Source organism: Amblyomma mixtum, chromosome 9 (genome assembly GCF_055824585.1).
Source record: "Amblyomma mixtum isolate Tamu chromosome 9, ASM5582458v1, whole genome shotgun sequence".
In the NCBI taxonomy this organism is placed as follows: Eukaryota; Metazoa; Arthropoda; class Arachnida; order Ixodida; family Ixodidae; genus Amblyomma; species Amblyomma mixtum.
Genome location: NC_143020.1, coordinates 93214452 through 93240967, shown reverse-complemented (window position 1 = coordinate 93240967; position 26516 = coordinate 93214452). Strand labels below are relative to the sequence as shown.

The 26516-nt window shown below is 44.4% G+C and overlaps 1 protein-coding gene across 1 annotated transcript; it reads right to left on the bottom strand.

Annotated features, from left to right (window-relative positions):
• Window positions 1-1991: 1991 nt before the first annotated feature.
• On the bottom strand, window positions 1992-20788 carry LOC149330147 (lipase lipl-1-like). The gene is made up of 9 exons (XM_089559380.1): window positions 20678-20788; window positions 18213-18420; window positions 14032-14146; window positions 11863-12013; window positions 11005-11097; window positions 9072-9224; window positions 8263-8334; window positions 5450-5518; window positions 1992-2308 (listed from the first exon to the last, which is right to left on the bottom strand). The coding sequence occupies exons 1-9, from the start codon at window positions 20786-20788 to the stop codon at window positions 2054-2056; spliced, it is 1227 nt and encodes a 408-aa protein (XP_089415506.1). The 3' UTR covers window positions 1992-2053.
• Between the last annotated feature and the right edge of the window lie 5728 nt (window positions 20789-26516).

Here is a 26516-nt window from a genome sequence, read left to right as displayed (position 1 = left end):
TTGTGTGTTCATTCACGTGTGCGTGGTGTACTTATGATAGCGCGCAGCTTCTTGGTCAGTCTTGTGTATTTCTTAGAGGGTACTGTGGGGTCCTCCGTATCCTTCATATAACCACTAGGATACATAGACTCTATGTTTCTTTTTTTCGTACGCGATATGATTAATCCTACTTAAAAGGAATTCTTGGTCTTTACAGGAGGACACAAATTTTGCTTTTTTTCAGCATATAACGACCAAACCTTCCATTCTTGGTAAAATTAGGCAAATATCTCGAAAACGCAACCATCCTAGGGACGAATAACAGCTTAAAAGAACATCTTGCTGGGCAAGTTGGTAACTGTTCATCTTTGATTACAGGCGCGAAAACAAAAAGACACAACACAAGGCAGAAATACGGGACGAAGCGCCACTCACAACTGATTTGTTCGAAGGAAACATGCACAAATATACACCGTCTTACATGCAAGGAATACTATCATCTTCAAAGTTATGAAAGCGAACGGGCACTTCGACCTGTCTTTCTGCCTTGTGTTGTGTCATTTTTCTGCGCCTGTAACCAAAGATTAGCCGAATATCTGAGTGAATTTGAAGCAGACGATTGAGCACGACCTAATTCTAGCATTCTGAAACTTTTAGTTTCATTTGTACATTGCAGTATTAAACTTCACATTACATCTCCTAGTGAGGTCCAAACCAGCGCCGGTAGAGGCAGAACACCACCAATGTCCGATGCCTTAGACTACATGGCCTTCACCGCGGCCTCTTAGCTAATTTAGGTTCTCGCACTGCGGTTTTATTGCATTGCTATTGTGTTGTTTCGTACGCTATTTCTGTGCTTCCAAGAGGTACATGGGAGTAGTACTGGCTCTGCTATCTTTAGCCACGCAGCGGGCCACATTATACTGCAGAGCAGCAGGCTTGCCTTGTCGCCATCAGTAGAGTTGCACAGCCGCGCGCAAATGTGAGAAGGCGGCCTCGGCGGCTTTCATGCATTTGCTCGCCTCTATGGAACACCTTACGCTTCGTAAAGGCCAAATAGCAGCCAAGCGAGTATATGCAGGTGAGTACAAGCCTCGAACGTAGCCAGGGAGGCCATCCGCGTGTGCTCGGCTGAAGAATGAGAGCCTGCTGAGGTTGTAACCCGTCCTGCAGCGAAATGAACTGGCCAATACCTGAGTTAGACTAGCGCCCTTTATGAGCCCTCGTCGAATTCGCTGCTCGTTACTTGCAATGCATTTCATGCTTGCGCCTATTTTGTAAAGCCTGGAAATGTTTTTAACCAAGCATTCATTCGGCTGTCGGAGTTACCTCTAAAATTGTTCGATGCGAAGGGTCGCTACGCTATGACTCTGCGGCAGCGTAGCTGAGCCTGCCGAGGGAAATAAAGAATTGAAGCCTTCCTGCGAATTACGAATGCTACAGTTTTATCAGCGTTAGCCTGTTTGAGGAAAGGCTGAAGCTAGAGTCCTGATATTGCCTTCAAGCAGGAGCCAACTTTCATGGTTAGTAAAGGTTGTACCCGAAAGCGCGTCGAACATAGCTATACAATAAGGTCAGAAATTAAAATGTTTGGGAGTCTAGAAGGAGCGCACCCAAGAATATTTTAACCTGGGCCGGCTTGCACGAAACAAAGAAGACCGGCTTATTTCCAGTCTAATCGTATTCGCTGTCTAAAAGCTCTCTCGATTTTGAGAAAAGAAAATGCGCATAGATGGTTCACTTTGTCGGTGAGTGTCTCAAGTGCGCACGACGCCGACTAAAACATTGAGTTACCGAACTTTCAGTCGGAGCTCGTGGTGCATTTGAGGTGTCCACTGACAAAATGAACCAGCTATGCGCCTTTCCTTTCTTCAAAACCGAGAGAGCTTTTAGACCGCGAATAAGATTAGACTGGAAATAAGCCGGTCTTATTTGTTTCGTGCAAGCCGGCCCTGGTTTTTGCACTCTGTATGTTTTGCGAATAAGCACGCATGCCGCCACAACACGAAGACACTGCAAGAAAATCTTTATTCTCAAAAGAAGTTGTCGACACGTTGACTATCTCGCTGTTGTGTCAGTGGCTCGAACCACCGTACTGCCGAATGAGGTCGATGGCAACATTGTGCAGGATATCGTTTGCCCTGTACCCGATCGCGAAGTCTGAGTGGCGGAACGTTTTCTGAGGGACCTCGTAGTTCAGGACAACTCTAGGCCCAAGCCTAGATACTAGCCGAGCCACGCCTCTGGGGTTGGCCACTGTGTCTCCTTCGGACCAGAAGAGCGCCACTGGTGATGTGATGAGCTCCAGAGGGTAGGCCGGGGGCGTAGTCTGCGCATATTTGCACAGATAACCCATGAATGTCAGTTTTTGCTAAAGGCTTTCCGACATACTCTGACCATTTTAAGGCGAAAGCCTTTAATGGCTCATACTGTCGTCGGTTAGTACAGCGTATCACATTTGTTTAACTCGGGAACTAAAAAATTACAATAAAACCAATGGTTGCATCAGATAGAGGAGGAAAAAATAAACATAGAAGCCATGTTTGATAACTTTAGATTAAGTAGTTAAATTATTATAGGCAAGAATGTCGAAATTGCATGAAAATAGCGCGGACGTCGATATAGGCACGGTAACGGTGCGACGTCAAATCCACCAGAAGTAGCCACGGCATAGTGAAAATTTTTACAGAATAGTAGGGAAAACGACGTATTTCCGTCAAATTAAATGGAAAAATGTGTTATTAAGAGTAATTTACAGATCAGATCCGCTAAAGATGTATAATTTGGGAACCGATATAGCCACGGGAACGGTGTGACGTCACATCCACCGGAAGTCATCACAGCATTGTGTCGTTGGCTTTCGCCTCTCAGCACTTTAGTTGCCAAATTTTCTTCCCAATTTTTTATTTATGTAAATATTTTTTTTTAAGTTGCGTAACTTTTACAATGGCGCGAAAATTACCCAAATTTGTTCAGCCACAGCAGCGGCGGAAAACGCGTTTTCGAAATTCTTTAAACTGTGGTCGCTATTAATGCCGGCCGGCTACAAGTCTGTCATTGCAGTCAGGCGCCTATCGGTGGTAGTCAAAAAACAAAATATTGTGAGGTGGTTAATAACCTTAGTATGTTTAAAGGAGCTCTGAAGGGGCTTTAGAATTGTTAATGAGGATGTTAAGTATTCTGCTCAAAGAATTGTTTTAATTACCAAGCCAGAATTTTTTGTATTGAGCTTTGTAGAAGCGCAGTTCTCTGTAGTCAAAACTTGAATTTCAGCGTGTTCGCGTCTTTCCCTCTCCTCTCGTCACTTTTTACACGCTGGACGGTCGGCGCTCCCCCGCAGGCCCCACCCTCGGGGGTGGAGCTTACTGACCCACCGGAGCTACCCGGTTTACTGGCAGCGGCCATGGCAGCTACCTGACGTGGAGGTTGCAGGCATGAAAAAGTCGCCGGAAAGGGCTCGCCAAATTACGCGTGCCTTCTGCGTGTGGATATATATTATTTGTTCAGCTGTTCATGACAACACCATGCAGTGATGAGAGAGTTGATGTGCTCTCCTCAGAAGGTGTTTCAGATTATACTTGAGCGAGCGGTGAAATCGATGCATTCTAAAAAAACACGCAGTTTTAATTGTTGTCAATAAAATGATCGCTTACCCATTGTGTATGCTTGCTGACCGTCTAAAAAACTTTTCAGCCGCTATTGATCCCTACGGGCTATCTAAGAAACCCTTATTTTTAGGCGAAATTCGCCCGTGCGGAGTATACACCGGGTATGGTCTATAGTCCGAAAATTGCGGTACCCTTACAGATAGGGCACCCTGTCCATATGTGTAGTTTTAGGCCCGGTGTTGTTTTCAGCCATGAGTAGACCACAAAGGAGGTTAAACAGCCACCGTGCCGATTTAGTATTTATGGTTTTCGGCTGCTGACCCGAAAGCCGCGGGTTCGATCCCAACCCCGGCGGTTGCATTGTCGACGGAGGCGAAATGCTAGCGATTATTGTACTGTGCGATGACAATTCACGATAAAGAACCACATGTGATAAAAATTACCCGAGCCCATAACTACAGCATTCTTCATAGCCTGAGTCGTTTTAGGACGTTAACCCCATAAAATTAAACAAATATTAAACAGTGAAGATCAAGAGCGAAAAACGCGGTTGTGTGCACATGAATATGAAAGTAAGAAGAGTCGAAAGATGAAGTCATTGGAGCAACGTTATGACTCATGTCAAGAAGTTGAAACAATAGAAGATTACCTCCTCTCTTGCGGTTGGTTAGGATTTCGGAGAGTAGTATTTGGAGGTAGTATTTGGAGTAGTATCTGAAGGTACCTCCCTCTTGCTTAGGACTCCCTGTGTCTCTACCAGTTCTTCTCTCGTTCGGTGCGAGCGCCAAGAAATTCTCGCTAAGTAATGTTTGCGGCTACCTTCACGAATACATTATTGCAACTTTCCGGTTCTCTTGTTAACGGTATATAAAATTCTGCAGCGTGTCGGAAAAGTGAATTTTATTCCATTCTTTTTACTTCCAATTTGTTTCATTTTTAAATTTTTAAACTATTAATGTGATTTTTTCTACTTCACCGCCTCACACTTTAATTTTCCGCCCAAATACTTCCTTGGCATTCACCACCGTACCTTCGCCAGTTTTCCCGTGTGGGTATGTGCCATGTTTACTGAGATAAACAACAACAGCAGCAACGTCAAGTGCCGTAAACAGCGAATCATTCAATCATAAATGAACCCCATTCTTCAGTGATTCTGATGCCGGACGACATGCTCGACGAGTTGAACAGGAAACCAAATAAGTTAGCGCCTACGTGAGTCTGCCGGTGCATTGGATACAGAGAGTACATAAGCCGAAGCTGAGCGGCGAAAAGCATAGAACCTTGCTAAACGTGAAGCAGGGACCGATGAGGGCACAAAGAGGAGGAGAATGATGAAGTCACTGGGGGAAAGGGCAGTCAGATATCTAGTACAACTGGCCTCATATGCAACCGAACAGAGAAAATGACGGCTCAAATCGAAACGGGCAGCTCAGGGGGCTTATCGCAAGAGGGAAGAGAAAAAACTACTGCAAGAACATTAAGGTTGCAACGCGAATTTTTAAGGTTGTAGAAAGCTACAGAAAGATAACAGACGCTAAAGAAGGGCAAAGGTGCTGGCGCACGTAAGTCGCATTTAGTTTAACCAGGTGAAGCGGCGACCATTTTTTTTTTTCCCTTTAAAAGCCTATCGGAGCTTTTCTGTAAGGCTGTCCAGATAGGACATCCGCCTTATGCAACAAAGTGGCTTCGCAGTTGCATGAGTGTGAGAGAAAATTAAATGAGGTGGTGGGAAGCGCAGAGTGAAGAAAAATCCTGTTGCGACATGGAGAATAGCTCTTAGCGAGTAAACAAGCTGTGCTTGTGCAGGGATAATTTATTACACCATTAAATATCTTCATAGATATAAACATGGAAGCCAGTACCTGATTGTAGCGCCGGCGATTCTCCTCTCTGCCGTAGTCATACATGACGAAATCCTTTGCCCGGTACATCTGGAAAAGTAAAACTTGTCGTTTCCTCTGTCAGTTCTGCTTCTAAGCTATATTACGGGGTAAATAAAATTTTTTTCTGAAATGACATGTCGCTCTTGGAGAAATGCTCTGACACTGTCGTATAAGCGGCCGTAAAAAAAAAACAATAAAATCCAACTAGCCGATATTGTGTCGTCTTATAAAGCACACCTTTTTGGCGCCTTTAATAACCTGCGTTGTTAGTCGTTGATATTTTACTATCATTTTTTAGTGTTCAGGGTGTCTTCGAGTGCTTGTCTTAATCAATATTTTCAGCTTTCTCAAATATGAAGACCGTGACATTTTTATTTCGGCACCTACCAACTACTCCACTAGAATCGCTATCACATTCAGGCGCTAGCAGTTGGCATAAGCCCATGCCTAATTAACAGCACATGTGCATCTTGGTAAGCATCAATACAAGCGGGCGAATCAGAGAACAGCAGCGCCATCACTTATTTCGAAAACACTGTTCGCACACAAAGGCCATGTGATTGTTTGAACAGAAACTCGAGCTAGAGAAGTAGAGAAGACATGAAAATGTTTTAATTGAGAGCTGATTTCGGCTAGGGCCTCAACAAAGCAAAGACAATCTATTTTTCAGGAGACAGAGTTATTAATCCAGCTGTGCTCATTCAACCGACATGCGTATGAACCTGCCACGCAGTATAAGTGGAAAAGAAGGCTGACTCACACTGTTCGCTTATTCATTTACACACATTCAGATTAGCGATGTACCTTAGGACGTGCTCGTAGAGTGTAAGAGAAAAAAGTTTAGCATCTGTTTTCGTTTTGGAAAAAAAGATTGTCGCGACACCATTCGGTTTAGAATTGCCCGTCAGTGACAGTTCGTCGCATTTACTTGTGTTTGTAGCCTATGCCTGCATTCTTCTGACTTCGGAAAAGATGCTGCCCTTGCTTTAAATCATGTTTTGTATATTTTGGGTTCGTCAAACTCGATCCCGTAGGACTGCGCAGTATAAGTAGCGCCACGTGTTAATGACGGTTGGAAACTTAGCCTAACGCACTTAATGTGTCTGCCGGGCCTGCAGAAGTCAATAATATCAATTTTTTTTTCATTTTCTGCGATGACAGGGTGTAAAAGTCACCTCTCAAGCGGTAAAGGAAGCCGCCAGCAATGTGCGCCGATAAGTCCAATATATTTAAATTTTTTTTCTTTGTATAGCACGAAGGAGGTATTCTCGAAATGCTACTTGACTTGCTACCTTCAAATATGAACGTTTGAAGCGTAGCCCCAGTGTGTCGGCGTAGATGATCTGTACATTCTACTATTATCGCAACTTTTTTATCTGTTAGACAGTGCAGAAAGTTCGCGGTGTCTCCTAAGCGCAGTAATAATTACCGACGTATTATGTCAACAGGAACTCCTTTAAGCAGTCTGAAGGTAAACCGCCAACGTACCGCTCAAAGACAGCAAACGGTTTCGTGACGTATAGATTTTGTTTATAAGTCTAGACTCAGAGAAAAGCAATTGTGAGAAACGGAAGTGAGTTTACATTCAATATTAGTTAGCAGTACTACCCCGCGTAGTCGCCTTGAAGTATGACCTGTGTCGCACATGAGGCGAGGCGACAGAATGTGGTACGCTCTACGCTGCAACATTCTACCCTTTGGACCGGGCTGCTTGTAGTTTAACATTTCAGCGTCGACAGGCCGTCGATGTGTACCGTAAAGAGATTTCCAACAACATCTTGTGTGTGGCAAGTTCTGCTCAGCGTGTCTGTAGTTCCATGTTCATTGAACTGCCAAACATGAAACAAATGTCACTGGTTTTCGTATCTGATCTGAAAGCTTGTTTCTCTGAGCCAAGCCGAGGTGTCAGCTACCAGATGTCCTCAAGGTTTGTTGGGATATCAGTGACTGCAGCCTCTTTGGCGCAGCAACCTAAGGTTCACAATGACGCGCTCCTACGTGAGTTCTTAACTTAACGAATCTGCATTTTGGTTGGTTTAGTTGGTTTATGGGGTTTAACGTCCCAAAGCGACTAAGGCTATGAGAGACGCCGTAGTGGAGGGCTCCGGAAATTTCGACCGCCTGGGGTTCTTTAACGTGCACTGACATCGCACAGTACACGGGCCTCTAGAATTTCTCCTCCAAAGCAATTCGACCGCCGTGGCCGGGATCGAACCCGCGTCTTTCGGGTCAGCAGCCGAGCACCATAACCTCTGAGCCACCGCGGCGGCCAATCTGCATTTTGCTGTTAACTGTGCGTGAGAATCTCAGTCGAACTTTTACGTTTCAGGCGTTCCAAAATGCGGCTAATTTACTTAAATTATTTGCAGGGAAAAAAATATTTCTCTGAGCTAAATATTGTGCGTTTTAGATCTAAGCCAAGCGAGCGTCTGTAATGAAAATAATTTGGAAGTTCTGAACTCCCCGTTTTGTACTTTCGCTGTGTGGGCAATTCTGATTGTAATATTACTGTTTAGCAGTAAGGAGATTCTGACGAAAACTCTGCGCGCGCACCACGAAATCTGAACTTTAAAAGCGCAGAGCTCGAACATTCAATTTCGAATTTAGTGTAAAGTAGCAAAGTAGAATATTTAATGAAAGCTAAAGCTCCTAATCTGTGCATAAATTAGAAAAAAAAGGATTTTTAGGTTGTCGCGATTCACAAAGTTTACTATTTAGGTCTTAAAAATTCATCCAAGTGCATCTCTTAACCTGCAACATATTCATTTCTTCTGGAACGTATGAATGTTTACCTGGTGGTAATGATTGAAGTTCTGTAAGGTGGTTCCGTGAGGATAATGGCCCAAGTACATCGGAATCCGTGTCTGAAAAAGATGATAGGCTCGAAGTTAAGCGTTTTGACTCCCGCGACAGATGTAATAAGAGCTGAGACTCAATTGGAGTAATTCCGGTGCGAGACAAAGGACGTGTTAACTGGCACGTTGCTAATGCACGGCTTTGAAATTTTTGTGGAAGTAAAATGAATATGCATTACGTTCCTCTTAAAAAGGCATGATAAGCAATGTCAATCAAAAACGAGCTGGATAAAACGAATTCTTGCCGTACACTGAGGATTCTGCCTGTAGTTCTCTTTTATTTTGTCAAGAAAAGTTCGTCTCACCAGTATAACGTGGTATTCATGAAATCAGCTAAAGAAACAAGAAACGACCGGTCGATTTTAATCATTCGGGGCGCCATCTTAGTCACCCATCTTAGCCACTCGAAAGTCTCTCTATAGTTTCCGCTTAGTCCAGATTTAGCATGCACCGCTGGTGCAGCCCATACAAGGTCGCACATGTCAAGCCGATCAGCAGGCGAAATTGCGTTTTTACAGGCAACTATGGTCCTGATCTCAGAAGTGTTCTTTGAAGGGCCAGTTGGTTCATCTTTGAAGTTAACGTGCCGCAAAAAGGGATACGTTGACTTCGATCCTGATCTCAATTTCAGCACCAGTTTTTCCAGAAGGAAGATTGACCAATCCCAGCAAAGTCAAGCATGGCATCCGCGCAAGCGTCTTCGGAATCAGTGTCCACAAATAAGGTTGCCACTTTTCCATTCTTACCTTGTTCAGCTGATACGGGCTGCTGAGGGCGGTGAGAGTGACTGCGAGGGAACACGTCTGACCGCTGAGCAAGGTACACACTGCTGACAGAAACTCGTTCATCCCTTGATTTACGCCGAGGTAGCCTGACCTAGTAAACGGGTAGACAAAGGCCTGCGAGACGTAGTAAATCATGTTACCCGGGCGGTCACTGGCATTGTTCTCCGCGTTCGCGGTACACATAGGGGGCAAAACTGGGATGGTAATTTGGTAAATGTAGCCGCACTTTTTGTTTTTTGAAGGTAATAAAGAATACTCCCTCCGTGAGTGGTAGGCCTCGCCTACTATTCTGTAGAGACAAAGGTTGCCAACTGTCTTTCGTATTTCGGGTGTGTAACTCCTAGAAATCGCAACGACATACACTTTCCCATTCAATAATAAGTCGTGCAACATAAACGAACTAGGGATCTTACAGTAACCCGGCTGCTATAGCTAACGTAATCGTGGCATTCTACGTGAGAGTATAGCCAGAGAAAGAAAAAGTTGCCCGGCATAAATCCGATGGCTGACGCGCTGAATTCCGCTTTGAGCGTTTTTCCGCGTGCAATAAAGCTAGTAGGCATGTGCCGTCTTGCACGCAGGAAGGATTTGCGCATTCCTTTGATCCCCCTTCAAACACTTTGGACTAGTAATGGTGGAAATGGTGAGGTCCTTGTCTAAATCAATAAAAATTTTATAAAACAAAGGTTAAAAATATTGCTTTTCGACAAGAACATGTTAATAATTTCTCTGCGTATTAAAAATATGGCCCACTGAAATGGCCTGAAACCCACTAAGGTACACTCCGCTTTGAACCGACATTATAAGGACGCTTGTTGGCAGTGTTTATCTTCAGGTGCTCTGCAAGAAGTATCCTCATGTTCACGTTGGAGGGAGTTAGATACATGGGAAAAAGATAAAGAACGTGTTTTTAAAATTGTTTTTGAGGAACGCGCAAAATAAATTCCTGAGATATTGATTAGTTCACTTCATAACTTAAAATCACTAAATCAGTTACGCGTTACTTTCAATAAAGAAGTGCTTATAATTAAATTATATTCACTAACCAAGTGCTTAGATTTATGTGGGATGTTTGAAAATAATTTTACATTTATAGCAGCACCGCTCTTCTCAAATGGTCTATTTTGAATTGAATGTGTGACGACTTTCACCGGCCAGAGTGTATGGGTTTGATCGAGACTTGGTTCAAGGCTTGCTCGTAGTTGGCGATTAAAGTTGCAATAATTAGCTCTTGTTTGTCTACTGTTGAACCTGATTAGAGAGCGAAAGCTGTGGTGTATCGGGCAACTAGACGTGGTTTTGTGTCTGTAACGTTGATTGCGTCCCGGAGAACTTCGCTACTCCCTTCAAGTTGAAAATCTGTAACTTGCTCCCTCAGAATTAAGTTATTCATGAACATCTTAGTACATCTCCCTCATAATTAAGTTATTCATGAACATCTCAGTACATAACTCGAAGATACGTATCTGAGACCTCTGTGCATTCACTAGACGGGCGCCATCTGCTGGACCATCAACGTAGTACATTGCGTGTTGGAGTTTCAGTGGGTGACGCATGATGGCGCTACGACTACACGCCATGCGCGAATGTAATTCACCGGGAAACGTACATCGCTACTCGCTTAAATGGGATATCTAATTGTCGAGTTTGATTCCCACCTACACCCCAATTTTCTTCTGTTGTGTTAATTGAGGCTGCTTCAAGGTCATATCTGCGCCATAACATGATCTTCAAGGTTTGTACGCGAGAAGTGGAGCTTTTGCTACAAAGAAAGAAAACATGGCGCCCAAAACACAAACCTCCCTTTTAGTGCTCTGTTACGTCTTGTGCCTCCTCTCACACATAGCTTTCCTGAATACGTGGGCTGTGTGTCGCGACAAAAGTGGTCACTCACACTAAGTGCCGGGACGATTGGTAACAACAGCGACAGTGGTGGTCCCATTTGGCTGACGTTCGCAACAGGTCCGTATCCCACAAAAAGGTCAACCTGCACACAAGAGAAATTTGATCTTTTCTTTAATCAAATAATTCAAATATCGCAGTGCATTAGCGTAGTGCTCTTCAGGCTTATAGAGTTTCGAAGCATCCTTGGTCTACCGAACAGCTTTTTTGTTTGTTTCTGAGCCCTTCAGTATCCGTTAACAACCGCTAGTCATCATAAGGCTACTGGGGTATGCATTCAAAGGTTCGAAAAAAGAACTGCAAATCGCCGTTATTTTTTGTTGGTTTGGTTTTCGTTCGATGTAGAGAGTATGCAATCGACCTATGGTCATGTTCACGAATCTTTAATAAGGAGGCTTTACCAACATGTGCTGATGAGCCCCTTAGGACTCGAGGAATAAGTTGGACGCATATATCCCATGAAAGCTTTATGGAAGAGTCCTGAGCAGCGCGTGCTTGCAGAACACAAATATTTGCGTTGTTCATTTCGAACATAATACAAGAATGCACCAACAAAGAACAGCTATACAAACGTGCAAGACTTCACCCTCCATTTCCCCGAAGTAGTAAAGTTTACTCTGGTCCTTTCTTTAAGCGGCAATACGGTGAAATGGTTATGTTAACAAAAACAATGCAGGAAGAAATGAAAGATTGTGAAGCATGCCCTGAACAACGCGAATAATATTACTTGATATGATTCAGTTCGTGACAATCTGTTTTTCGGGCAGAGTCTCAGCTCCTTTTGTGCAATCTGAACATTCAGTTGTCAGCATATTTGAAAGAAGCAGGAAAGATCGGGATTGAGACGCACTTTGTCGTTATACTCAGGACGAGCGGAGAGCAGCGCAAGAATGGCGGGCACACCCTGGGACAGGCCGAACAGCGTCACCTTCGGGGCACCGGTGACGTTGCGAACAAGGTCGATGCTTGCTGCCACGTCATAGCGCCCGATCTGGTCGAAGCTGCAGTAAATATATTGAAATTAATTCGCGAGCTCTCATGGATTCGAGCCACAAGCGAATATTTTTATTAGTATCATAGAATCTTTTAAGGCCGAGGTTGAATAAAAAGCTTCTACTCTGACACTCTATCAAACCAACGGCAGTCAGTTCTAAGGCTTCAAAACCTGGCCGAGGCCTATAATACCCACCTTCACAATGAACTAATCTCTAATCCATCCTTTCGTCCTGCCTGCGTTGACTGCTCTCGCCAAGCTAGAATCTATTGCTTTACGCAGTGATTCCCATCGCCAAGGTTTCATTCCACGCACATCACAAGACTAGAACCGCCTTCCCGGACCTATCCGCTGAAATTGAAGACCATCAATAATTTAAAAATGTACTAGCTAGTATTGTATGATTGGGAGCCTAACAACTTGTTTTTTTTTATTTTCGTGCATTTCTGTTGCTTAATGTGTTTACATTTAATAACTTCTCTTTGTAATACCAAATGGCCTTCAGGGTATTAATAAGTGAAGTAAACGAAATGAGCACGCAACCGCTCCTTACTCTACTGTTTCCGGTTTAGTTCCTCTGTTATGTACTTACATTGAAACTGTGAGATCAAAGTCCACAAACGTGACACCCTTTGTGGGCACCAAGCATAATGCGCCATCTGAGAGAGTAGCTTCCGCACCGGCAACCGATAAAAACTTTATCAAACCGACTCCGCATTTCTCAGAGTTCCTGTTCTCCACACTCCCGACCTACTTGGCGGCATTAATCTCGTTTTTGCATATACCATCCACCTCCTTCTCCCCCCCCCCCCCCCCCCCCAATGCCAGTTGCCCTCTTCAAATCGAAAACTTAATTTCTCTCGACACGTTGATGCAGAGCCTCGAAGAAGGATCACACATTCCTGGCCAGCGCAGTCAGGTAGGAGAGCCTGGTTCTGTACAGTTTTGACGTGTCTGACACCGCCTATAGCTGAGCGATCTATGTCTGCGCGGTGCAAGTACACTACCCTTGTTTTCTGTGGACGCTCATTATAAACTTCAGTGACATGCACAGTGAAAGAAATATTTTGCCGTCGGCCCCTTCTTTTGTCTGCTGAACAAACCCTCCGCCTTCCCTCGCGTGCTTTCTTCCAGCTGGGCACCACTCATGGTCTCCACGGCTGCTTTAGCGTATTATGAAGCCTCAATAATCAGCCACTTTTCTTAGCTGCGCAGCGCACTCGTTTTCCTTCAAACGAACGCTTATTTCGAACGCTTATTTATTTATTTTTTTACGTTCGGGAGCACGCTTGGCGCCTCCCACTGTTTGGCGCGCCATAACGCCCGGACGCTCTTAGCTTCCGTAGCAAACAGTCGCGAAGCAGAAAGAATGGTTGAATGACTACGAAGACGAAAACTTCCAGCAAACTGACCTGGATACCTGACCAGGACGCCGCGTAAGAGGCTACGGCAATGGCCGACTGGTTTGTGACTTTCTCCAGTGCTCTTAGCCACTCAGCGAAACATAGCTGAGTTTAAAAAACTCCATGATCTGACGAACAGAATTACCAAACTACCGACGAATATCTCGGACATGGAAATCTGCATGCCGAAGAGCCATTCTGCGTTTGAATCGTATATAGTGAGACCAGTTGCATGTAAACAGGCTAACCTTTCCGATTAGTAGAGTTCGTATTTTGTTTTGTGAAATAAAGGCAATAAGACAAAAAAAAGGGGGGGGGGAATGGACGAATGGTTCACGGTATCAGTAAATGCGGCACTACTGTTGGTGCCGCCAACAGTAGGTATCGAATTAAATACTTATATTAAAATGATTTTTTTTTTTGCTCAAGACCGGTCTCACAAGAAACTGAGCAGTTTTCATTTCAGTTCCTCTTCACGCTTGCCTAACTTCCAGGACGTAGTTTGCCCCAGTTTGCAGGCGATGGGAGCTAAACGCATTCCACGCCTAAAAAGGTGTTCCTTGACTGTCTGAACAACTCAACATGGTGAAGGGATGCACTTGGAACAAAGTGCGTGGCTCACCTCCACTTCGCATACTTTGGATCAGCTTTCGAGAGCGTTGTGTGGTTCGTGTACCTGTCCGCCTCTCTGGAGTGCATTAACCAGACTTCGAAACCGGCGTCGGCAACCAGGAAACCTACAAAAAATATTGGCGGATTTTAAAAGAATGACTGTATAAGGGGATCATGTTGCGCGAGAGTAAGAGTGATACTTGAGTGACATGACAACCTTCCAATGACTCCATAAAATATGTGCGACCGAGTGAAAGAGCCGCTTCCAGAGACCCGGATCGCGCCTTTCATTGGCGTTAGGTTCGGGGGGACAGAAAGAGCGACAGACATGCGGGCTGCGAATGAACTTAGTGTGGCATATGGGATATAAAGGTTTGCCACCTTAAATCAGCATGTAACTGCGAATTGTTGGCGGTGAAGAAGATAGATGAAGTTGTTTGCCACAGCGTTCCTCCCTTTACAACACATATGTATCCAAATATTTCACCGACCCCACAACTTCTAGAAAGTTGGACAAACTTCCTGATAAGAAATCAGCCACTGAGAAGCAATTGTACTGTTTGGGTTTGTGCTGCTGATTTTTGCAACGTACCCCTACGAAGTCGAAACTCCGAGGTACTAATCACTACTGTGTTTTTCTTAAAAGGGCTTTCCTAAGGACTAGCAAATAAAGCATGACATTATGAAGGCAGTGTTTTCTTATTGGGAATAAACATTTTGTGTGCGAGAAACTTGAAACCACCGAACATTTTTTGCATACTTAGGGAGATGTCTTCGCCTGGAAAATCGTGAGTGAATTGTCGGTTAAAAAAAAAAAAAAACCTGCCCCTGGATGTGCTTAGAATCAAGTATTTACTTGTCCAAAAGATGAATGCAGTGCCCTGTGACCTTATTACACTCCTAAGCCAGCGTAGCATATGGCGAGCTTGCGCAACTGTGCGCAAACATGCTTTGCGTTTTTGTATACGTTTGCGGATGTACGAATTCAATGGTGTACTTGAGTGGGTTCCGAGATAAAGCACCACCGTAAATGGAGGTTGTGCCACCTCAGATCTGAATTTCGAAAAAAAAAAGGCTTTTTGTGTTAAAGAGCGCTTTTTAGGGCATATAATTGTTAGTGGTGTAGGAAATCAGAGCTAGTAGGCCACTTAACTGATACTGAATATTTAACTTTGAACAAATTCTGCTAGTTTTCTTGATTACTTACACAAAATTACGTAATACCCACATCAATACATAGTAGTTTAGAAAACACACTTACCCTCGGCGCTGTAGCTCAACATTTCTTGGCTATTTGGAGGAGCTACGTGCACTGCAGTTGTTTCTTTGCCTACAAGCTTTTCGAAAGCGCGCGTATTTTGGCGCCATCTGCGCACAATTTCTTGCCCCACAGTGCCGAGGCTAACAGCATTTTCGAAATTCTAACAACTGGTATGGATATTACTTAAGGCGAGCTACACGCCTCCCAATAAATAAGGCGATTAACTGTAATAGTTAAAAATTTACTAATCAATATTAGTTAACCAGCCCGAAAGTTACCTTGTCCTAGCTGCATTCGGATGCGCTACACCACTTGGAATTTTATGCCGAAAAAATCACTCGTCCAGGTCAATAAGTTGATTTTTAAAAACAGCTAAACATTTTAGGTTCAATACCAGGTGTATAAATAACAAAGCAACCATGCAACACCGCGGCCAGCAGTGGCTTTAGGCAACCCGCGTGATATTATATGGTGTACACAAAAAGGGCAAACTAATCGGGCTGCCACATAAACTTTGTTGGCATGCAGAACTTTTTACTCAAATGCATACGCTCGTACCTCGATTTAGAACTTCGAAAAACACTCCTACACATTCCAGCTCGAAATCACCACCCGCTACGTACACCACTTCAACGGGTCGACTGCTTCAGCATTGATTTATACCGTTCACTTCCCTACACTTTTTTCGCCGCTTTTGTTTAACTGATAAGCATGTAGAAACACAGGGCTCCTATGTGCTATATCCAGTGATGTGGGGCCCTTCATATTGCGCGTTGTCCAGCTTTGTCATTGTGTTTCGTGACCTATTCGGTTACATAATACTTGTCTTCATATCCCGTGTCATAAAAGCAATGCTCAGCGTATGCAAAATAATTAATCGAAACTGCACGAACTATAAGGAGCAAACCAGAGGCCCGGGCGTTATCCTTTTAATCAGCTACACGCCCCTCATATGCGTAGTTTCCAACCTTACTAATTATAATCTTGTTCTTCCTTCTGTCACTTACGTTTAAAATACAGCTACGCAGTCCACTACGGGATTCTCTCCTTTCCTTCCACGCTATTATCTTCAGTCCCCTGTTACCACGGACATAATTGTCCCATATCAAGTGACGCATCATAGTGCACGCTTCCTTTTGAAAGTGTGCGACACGCAGACTCACGACTTAAAACAAGTGGTCAGTGAAGTCCTGATAAGAGGATAATTATACTCTTCAAACTTCCTTTGTGTGCACTCTTGTATGGCACTGAACATCGCGTAACATGCCCGATGTTTTTAAGAAACTTCTTCCACGTATCGCTGCATCTCCTACTTTTTGGAGCGCACAGCCACTGTACACTGTGTAGTCGAGACGGTCACGCCATCTTCTGATCCTCGTCGCAGTGGCCACGAGAATATTTATGACCAGCACCCCAAGCTTTAGTACTGCCCTTCTATATTTTCGTCTTGGTAGGTCACCATGATAGTTCATCAGCCCTCCGGTGGCCATTGTAAAGAAAAAGGCGGAAGTTTATCTTGACTGAATAACACAATCTGGCGGGCTAGTTGGTGGGAATCCATACGATTTCAGCAGCGCGAACACGGTTAGGAAAAGACAGAAGGCGGACAGGACAGAGCGCTGAACTATCAACTTTATCAACTATCAACAAAACCAACATCTGTACTAAAAAAGCATAAAAACCAGTTGACGCGCGAAATTGTTGAAGCTGCCTACATCAGGAAGTCTAGGAAAGGTTGTGTTAGCACTCCTTCAATCTCCCTGTCCGAAAAAGAAGTCGCCTTTCTCTCTGGTTGTATTTGATTTCACCCGGTTTTAGTGCCATCCTTTACATGGTTTCTGACGTTTTAGCCGTGTTAGTTGTTGGCGTTCATCCTTAGTTAACCTTTTTAGCAGTTGTTTCGCCATTTCACCTAACAACCTCCGCTTCCTCGGCTTTGTTATCCCATCGTGTTATAGCAATGTCATTTCTGTGTTTTTAGCCGTTTTGCTTGTGTTTTCTTCAGACCTTCATGCACCCTCAGCCCTGTTGTTCCATACTTTTTACATGTCTTTCACCGGTTTTTAGTCTTTTCTTTGTTAGCACTCATGCTCGTTGTATCCTTCATAACCCGGGAAAAAGTGATAATATACTCGTTCGCGCTCTGATTGCGTTGTGCTTAGATAAATCCCCCAGGTGGGCGTTTCTGTGGCGTGTGTATTTAAGAGCGGGGTCTTGGGCATTCTTGAAATAATGTTGATAGTTCAGCGCTCTGTCCTGTCCGCCTTCTGTCTTTTCCTAACCGTGTTCGCGCTGCTGAAATCGTATTATCTTAACTGCATTGATATCACTGCGCATATGTCAGTGCTCTAAATGACCGCCCTCATATTGCATTCACCGCTCCTTCCCCGGCCCGGCTTCAGTGAAAAACCGAATCTTATTGCAGATTAATAAATAAATCACCAATAGGACAAAAAAAATGTCGACGCACAGATCATTCGCCAAATGAATTACATCACTTGATGAATTGTACAGAGCAACCAGGCCCGACTATGAAGAAAAGAACAAGTATATTTCTCCAAAAATTGGGCCCAAAAGTTAAGTCTTAAACAAAGTGACATGTGTAATAAATTTCATATCTGGTAGTCGATTCAAACCTTAGATGATTTAAAGTTAAAAGAAGACAAATCGACTAAACAGTTCAAGAACCATAAAATTAGGACTATTTAGTTTATACTTATAAGAAAAAACCAGGTCTTTTCGACTTTCAGTTCCTGCGTGTGTTAATTCTTTCTATTCAACTGGTTTAAAACGAACAGTTTCTCGATATGAGCTAATATTGCGTCATTTCCTTAAGTGGGTTAATGACCCTGAAATTTTATAAAACTACTCTAAACTTCTGATACGCTTCTGCAGCGGTCGGCACGGAGAGGTACTGCGTATATGCTTGCCAGGCGACTGCGAAGGGTAGTTGAGAATCCAGATGTCCGAGGCGCCCCCTAACGAAGGCACGAATAGAACGGGATGAGCGGTCGTTCCGTTCTCTTGCGCAGATCCATTTCTTCCGTGGGGCACCCTGTCCACTTCTATGATGTAGCCGTCCTCTGTGGTTACGTGGTTGACCTCGCAGGGGTAGCCGAAGTCGCGCACCAGTTCACACTTAATTGAAATGGGAGAAAAGAAAACATGCGTTCGTTGCTTTATGTGTGCTTGGTGTTTGCATCGGATGCATTGACATTTTATGCAGATAGAATAGCGAGCAAAAAATAGTGACCTGATTTTAACGCACCAACCTGATAGGCTTCATACACTTTTCACACATATTGTTCGCGAATGCTGCTTATTTCAGATTTTTTTTCTGTATTAAACCGTGTCGTGAAACAATGTGTGCAGAGTAGCTTTGCAGGCTTCACAAGATGATACGTGAGCAAGAGCGTGGTTCACATTACAAAAAAAAAATATATCAAGTGCTGAAAGCAAGCCCGACAGCATTTATTTCCATGCTGTGTTTACAATTCGGAAGAAATTGAATTTACTATCAATACAAGAGAAAATTAGTTTTTCAGAAGCCTTTTCCAATGACCTATATAGCGGGAAAAATAATGAGAGTTTGCGGCATGTGACTGCACTAATGGCAGTAATTTTTTATTATTGTTAAATTTTTCAATGGTTTCATCCCTTGAAGGCAACTACAAGGTTTCAGTCACAATTACCTGGACTGACCAAGGGAGAGAGAAAAAAGGACGGAAATGCAGGGAGGTTAACTAGGCGATGCCCAGTTGGCTACCCTACACTTGGGGAGGGGAACAAAGGGGAAAAAAGGAAAAAGAGCAGCAATGAAATGAGTTTTCTAAGTGTCCAGCGACCACTATGTCACGGGGACAGAGGGCGCGCACTGAAAACTTAAAAATTACTGGCGGGAATACAACCCCGAGTCCCTGAAGAAATTCAGGAGCGCTTTCACCGCTTTCCTTTGTGAGGAAGGTTGTGTTTAAGGCCCCAGAACGTTGGACTCTGTTAAAGGACGCGAGTCCAAGCGATGCAGAGAAGCAATTAGGAAACCGCGCTCTCGCTCAAAACGAGGGCAGTCACAGAGTCCGACCGTTTCGTCACAACCACACTGGTCACACGCTGGAGAGTCAGCCATTGCGATGAGATGGGAATAGGAGTTTGTGAGCGCCACTCCCAGCCACAGGCGGCACAACTGCGTAGTATCACCGCGGGGGAGGCCGAATGGTATATGATGTTGGAGCAAGAGGTTGAAGTTTCTCATTCTGGTTTACTGCACACTGAGCTTACACTACCCTTTTAAGCACTTTTTTAAAAGATGTTGAATGAGAACATCCGTTACATTCACGAGACAATCTGGCTGGCATTCCAGCGCGCAGTCCTAGGATGAAAAGCATCTATTTTCTATGAGAATACCCCAGGGTCGGGTTTCTGTTCCAACAGAGGGCTAGATCTATTAAAAATGACTTCCTCTGAAGACACTCCTCTATATTTCAAGTACATCTTTTAAAACAGCAGCGCTTTTTCGTTGTCTATTTATTCAGCACAGAGAAACAGCTCCTTTCACTTTCGACCTTATTTTGCGCTGAAAACAACTACATTGTGGCAGAGCGTGGGAAGCTTATCATGAATCCTAAGTGAGCACTCAGAACTCAGCCCTCAGGCCTTTACTGAATGTCAACGCTGACGAGGATACAGTGTTACCTGTTAAGATGCGTGGATACCTGTTAAGTACCGGGCAGAACCGCGGACTATCTATTGCAACACAAAAGTTTGGTCTTTATGTGCTCAGGATTCCAGAAGAATGTCACGGTGCCTCGATTTATAATAATTATCAGAACCCATTTTGCCGCTTGAAACGGTTCGTTCTGAAGTTCGCCTAAATCTGGAACATTATATGTACACCAGGTAATAGTCCATAAAAGACAAAGTGCTGGCTTATGGTTTATGGGTGTTTAACGTCCCAAAGCGACTCAGGCTATCAGGGACGTCGTAGTGAAGGGCTCCGGAAACTTCGACCGCCTGTGTTTCTTCTTTCACTGACATCGCGCAGTACACGAGGCTCTAGAATTTCTCCTCCATAGAAATTCGATCGCCGCTGCCGGAATCGAACCCGCGTCTTTCGGGTCAGCAGCCGAGCGCCATAATCACTGAGCCACCACGGCGACGCCATAGTACTGGAAAAGCAATATCAAACTGTCGGGACAGACGCAACTATAAAAATTGCGTTTTCATAAGAGCACTTTCAAAGGTGAACTGGTTGATAGATGCCTTGATGTCAAAGTCCAGCCTCCGCTCAAGATTATACTTCCTAAACCTTCCAGTACGCAGGTATGCTTGCTGGCGAAACATTGCCTTGCATAGGAGTTCCTGTATCGGGAAACCTCGCAACGAAGCCTTTTCTTACCGGTGTTAGGCGAGCCTGTCTCTGTAGTTCGTCTTCGGCTACGCCGAACCAATTCGTAGCCAGGACAGACAACACGGCGAACCGAGTAAGAGTACGCAAGGAAGGCCCCATGTCAGTAGCTAGAAGTTTCCACGGCAAAGTGCACAAGCGGCCTGTATGACGCGAAAATATATATAGCTCGAAAATTCTCGTTTCACATGCTCCATCTATTATATTTAGTGAAAGAGGTGGGGAACCTCTGCATATCGACGTCACTAACGCTCAATGCATTCACCGGGTTTTGCGATTACACATGCGCACGCTATAGCGCCTGCTTCACTTTTTTTTTGCCTGCTTCCGGTCGTGGCGCGCATATGGAAAGTACCGAGTGCTAATTATAACGCCACGTTATTGTAATACGAATCAGCTCCTTTAGGGCATTGTACAACTGCTATATTGCCCTACCACCTGCGTTTTGAGAGGAGCGCGAACGTGTTGATCACTTACGTGTACATCTGCACATGCCCAGCAAAAAGCTGTATATGCGTCCCTGGTTGCTGCTTGGTCGACTAGAATGTGACGGCACCGGACTTTTTTAATGGGCTTACCGTTTATTATGCAACATTTTTCATTTGTTTTCTTTTGTAGAACACATACCCCAGTTTTAAAAAAGGGGCAATGAAATATGCACCGTGCGTTTTGGGTGTTGCCGTGCATGGCCCGTATGTGATCATGTCTCATTATCCAATGGGAACGCTGCCACGAAGGTCCAGTATCAAAATGGCAGCTCCCTAGAAAGCACATTTGAGGGTGGCAACAATGGAAATAGTGAAAACGAAGACAACCCGCCACCTGTGAAGTTCGTGCCAACTTTAGACCATCAAAATTTTTGTTTGAATTTTTGAATAAATTGCATTAATTATACACGGACTGCTGCTTTTCTTTTCCCGCTAGACGACGTGACAGCGCTAATTTGTGCACGGTCGTAAATATACATGACTACTCGGAGTTAGAATAAGCCGGTCATTTTCCTCAGTTCAAAAGAATAAATTGCTGCATTGCTCGCACGTGTCAGAATTCATAGCATGAAAGGTAGCGCAAAACTAAGACTTCTTGGCCGATCCCCCTCAGTGGGTATGCGCCATTCTATGAGGTGAACAGCAACAACAACACTGTTGTTTGTGTATCTCTTCATTGTGCGTCGTCTCCGTTTTTTGCTACCCCTCATGCCATGTCTAACCGCTTCCGACGTGCACAAGTTTCCGCCCACTTGTCAGGATGTGCTGGGTGACTGAGATAAAGAAAATGCAACGAGTATGAACGAAGCTAACGCAGAGACGGTTAATTTTTTGACTCTGCCAAGGCACCACGTAGGCTTTACCACGAGTGGGAAGGAGGGGTTGATTATTCGAGCCAGCGATATCAGTTAAGAAAAGCTGAGGTCTTCTCACATCGCAGAAGTTGGGGCAATAGTGGTAATACAGTTACCTTAAGGAGGGCCTTAGGGATGAGACCATTTGGTCTCCCTATCATAAAAACATGATCACCGCGTTAGAATCTATCCAGAAAAGGGCAGCGTGATTTATTTCACGAAACTATAACTACCGTTCAAGCGTCGCTAAGATTAAAACCGATCTTTCTCTACAATCATTAAGCAAACGCCGCGACATCGCTCTCCTAACACTATTTCACAAATATGTGCACTCTAATAGAACTAGTTCATTTCGCCTCGATATCCCATCCCGCACGTCGAAAAGATTACATAATCAGCTCAGTTTCGCAAGGATATATGGTGATACATACGCTTTCAATTCAGCTGCACTACCACGAGCCATCCGATTATGGAATGATCTACCAGACAACATCGCTTCCGTATCTAATCTCCATTCTTTCCATACTCAGCTCATCACACATTTCACTGAAACCGTCAGTTAGCGCGCCTCCGTTGAAATCTTTCTTTATTTCTTATTTTTTGAACTTTACTTTGCTGCTACTGACGTGCCTTCTTGATATTTTCTTACTTATGTTTGCCTATTACGTTCCCGTGTTTGCCTTAATCACGTTATATTACTCATTGTTACAACGTTCAGCGAGTACATTATCCTTTATTGTTGTGCTTAATTTGTGTCGCGTATTTTTTTTTGCTGTTGTTGTTTCCGCCTTGTTCTTATTTCTCTAATTTTTTGACATATTGTTTATCATGACAATATGTTTCCCTTTTGTTTCATTGTTATTAATGCATCGTATTGTTGATTTATTTTTTGTCATGATCCTATGTTTCCCCTTTTGTTTCCTATGGCTATTAATGTACCGTATAGAATTTTTCGCCCCCTTGCACAATACCCAATGGGCCTGTAAGGTATTTCAAATAAATAAATAAAAGATAAGCTTGCTTTCGCATTCTTTGCACAGATGTCGTCATAACCCCAACAGGAGGATCAACTGCGTTTATAAGCCCGTCACACCTTAACTCTACAGCCGAAAAACCTACTGCACTGACACTTCGCCGATGCGGTGGTTCAGTTGTTATGGTGCTCGGCTGCTGAACCGAAAGACGCGGGTTCGATCCCGGCCGTGGCGGTTGAATTTTTTTGGGAGGAGAAATTCGAGGCCCGTGTACTGTGCGATGTCAGTGCACATTAAAGAACCCCAGGTGGTCAAAATTTCCGGAGCCCTTCACTAATGCGTCTCTCATAGCCTGAGTCGCTTTGGGACGTTAAACCCCATAAACCAAACCAAACCAAACCAAACATGCACTGACACTTCATTATCTCTTCCTTTGGAGCTGCAAGCGATAATAAATGCCATAGCAGCTTTACCTGACAACCCTCCTTATAACCAGGTGCACCTATGTACTCATCCACAAGAAGCTCTGAAGCATCTAAGGAAAGTCCGTGGTACCCTTCGGGTTTCCCAGGCCATACATGCTGCTTGTAAATCTTACCCGGTGCCTAAATTCATCCACTGGGTTCAAGCTCACACAGATGTCCATAGCATCGCACCTGACATGATATCTCGTTCGACTGACGTCCCACAAACTCCCCCTGTCGCTTTGCCGCTAGAACCACTTCTTACACATCTAAAATCGTCAGCCTCCATCAGGCAGCGTACACGTGCTCTTATTCCCCCGTGTACCTACCTCCTTCCCCCCCCCCCCCCTATCACGGGTGGAGGAGGTCTCTCTGAGACTGCTGAGGGCCGGAGTGGCCCTTATGCCTGCAGTTCGCAACCAGTGGCAAAGTGACAAGATTCCTGCGCCGCAAAAATGCCCTCACTGCGAAGCACCCGCTTCCGACACCAATGGCCACCACCTACTGTGGACATGCCCAGGATCTTCGCTGGTGTGCGCTCGTGTTCTTCAAGAGGCAGGCCTGTCTGCAAACAATGACTCCAATTTTCACTTGTGGCTAACGAAAAACATTTACGACCGAAGCTTATGTGACTTTCTACACGCAACTGAGCTTCATGCTTTTTTGTAACGTACTATACCGTTCGCCAGTAACATCACGTTTTATGCCGTGCGGCACACTTAGCGTCACAAAAAAAAATAAAACCGATGGGCACATGGCAACGCTGGGGATAGACTCCAGTACCTCTCGAATGTGAGGTGAAGGCTCTACCGCAAGGCTCTGTCTCCGCTAGGCTGAGATGTTCCATAATTTTCGCACCTGTCACACGGAAAGCCAGTATTCCCCGTGGTGTGAACGAAGAGCTGACTTGAGTCCTTTGCATGACAAAAGATTTTCCGAGCTAATCGGTCCATAGTGAATAAGGGGTTAAATGCGCGAAAGACTACGACAAGCAGAAGAAACACATATGACTCATAGTTGACAGTACGAGCTTCTTTCCAAATGTCGTATGTGTTTCTTCCTCTTGTCTTCAGCTTTCACGCAATTAACTTTGTATGCCATAACCCCAAGCCGCACAGATAATGGCCCAATATTGGAAATAGAAGGTTTAGCTCTGGTCATTTGTGGCATAGACATTTTCCAATACATTTCGAGTATTGGGCCGATGCCCTGGGCTGTTGGGGTCAGTCGGCCGTGTTTTCCGCCCTCACCAAGAATTGTTCGGCGTAGATTAAGACAAACTGCGGCGGCAAGCTCGTCTAACCGCAGTAGGAAAAACTCTGGAGTGCGAGTTTCTTGGATGCCGAAGCTCATAGAAAAGCACATGTTTAGCTAGCAAGCATATATAAGCACTGGTTTGTTTATGAAATATAATCTTGAATTGAAGCTACACCTACACATAATCTAACTCTGAACCGCTTCTCACATTCGCGCACTGTCAGGCAAATTGATTTGATTCATTGAGGTTTAACGTCCCAAAGCGACTCAGGGTATGAGAGACGCCGTAGTGAAGGGCTCAGAAATTTCGACCACCTGTGGTTCTTTAACGTCCACTGACATCGCCCAGTACACGGGATTCTAGAATTTCGCCTCTGTTGAAATTCAACCACCGTGGCCTGGATCGAACCCGCGTCTTTCAGGCCAGCAGCCGAGCGCCGTAACCACTGAGCAACCACGGCGGGTAACTGTCAGACAAACGTGATTTTCATCCTTACATTTAACCCTATTGGTTAGCCGGGCATTTTCTGCACACTGGCTCTGTGTGTCAAAGTTCGGTCTGTGAATATAATTATGGTTGAAGATTTGGCCCACTTCTAGTGCGAATCGTTCTCAGCTGCGTGTATGTCGGCGACAATCAGGAGCCGATGCCACATGACGCTTTCTTGAAATCCCTACCCCGTAAGTCACAAATTGTGTTGCTTCGCTGGAAAGTCCGTGCTTTCTCCAGGTAGTCAGAAAGTGTTCTGCTTTCACCTGAGTGTTTAAATTTAGTAAATGCCTTAGTGGCAGTGGTGAGCCAAGGAATTTACCGAGTGCGACACTTCGCTTCTAAGGCCAGTTTTTTCCATTTGCGTCAAAAATTTTTCCTGTCGTGTCGACTGCATTTCTGCCGTTCGAAAGAAACGAGACAGCGCATATCGGTTTATTGGAGCTTAACGTCCCAAAGCGACTCAGGATATGAGGGACGCCGTAGTGAAGGGCTCAGGAAATTTCGACCACCTGGGATTCTTTAACGTGCACTGACATCGCACAGTACACGGGCGCCTAAAATTTCGCCTCCATCGAAATTCGACCTCCGCGGCCGGGATCGAACCCGCGTCTTTCGGGTCAGCAGCCGAGCGCCAGAGACAGCATATACGACCTGTGCTCCTTGAACACTTCTGAAGTTTTCAAAAAGGGCGGAGATGGTGCTTCATGCCTTTATTACACCTCCAGTGTTTCTGGATATAGCATGCTTCCTACTTTTATAACCATATCATTTATCAGGCTTCTTTAAATGCCTTAACTCTGCGAATATCATAGCGATATCTGCGGTAATTTAGGTATTAGAAAACAGTTCGTGGTGTCGAGGTAGCATTACATATATGTTCGTTAGGAAATCTCTACTCTTGTGAAACACTTCAGTCATTTGCCGCATTCGTATCATCTTCACTGTCACTTCTGACGAAAATATGCGTTAAGGGTACGAGAGTGAAGATAACAGCTTGTTTTTTGCTAATTAGGTGATTGTGCAAAGCAGAGCCACAGATAAGCTAGAAGATGTACTGTAAACAATCAGCGCGTCTACTGGAAGCCGTTTTTCAAACAGACCTAATCTTTTGTACGAAATGACAACGCACGAATTTTATTCTTCTAAAAAATTGATGATTTACCTTTTGGAACAGCACCGTAATGCTATGCTGATAATTTTGGGAATGTATTGGGAATTTTTATTCAATGTGTTTGATATGAGCAGCATTTCAAATAGTTGCGCTAGCACGCTGTTTAATTTACCGGGGTACGAAACCTCG

Bases quoted from the DNA above. Each gene is read 5' to 3' on its own strand.
- LOC149330147 (XM_089559380.1), bottom strand. From the start codon at position 20,788: ATGGGGCCTTCCTTGCGTACTCTTACTCGGTTCGCCGTGTTGTCTGTC. The intron at 11,098-11,862 runs GTGCGTCTCAAT...TCTTGTGTGCAG, and splicing joins GTCCTGAGTATAACGACAAA to GTTGACCTTTTTGTGGGATA. The intron at 8,335-9,071 runs GTAAGAATGGAA...CATCTTTTTCAG, and splicing joins GCCCGTATCAGCTGAACAAG to ACACGGATTCCGATGTACTT.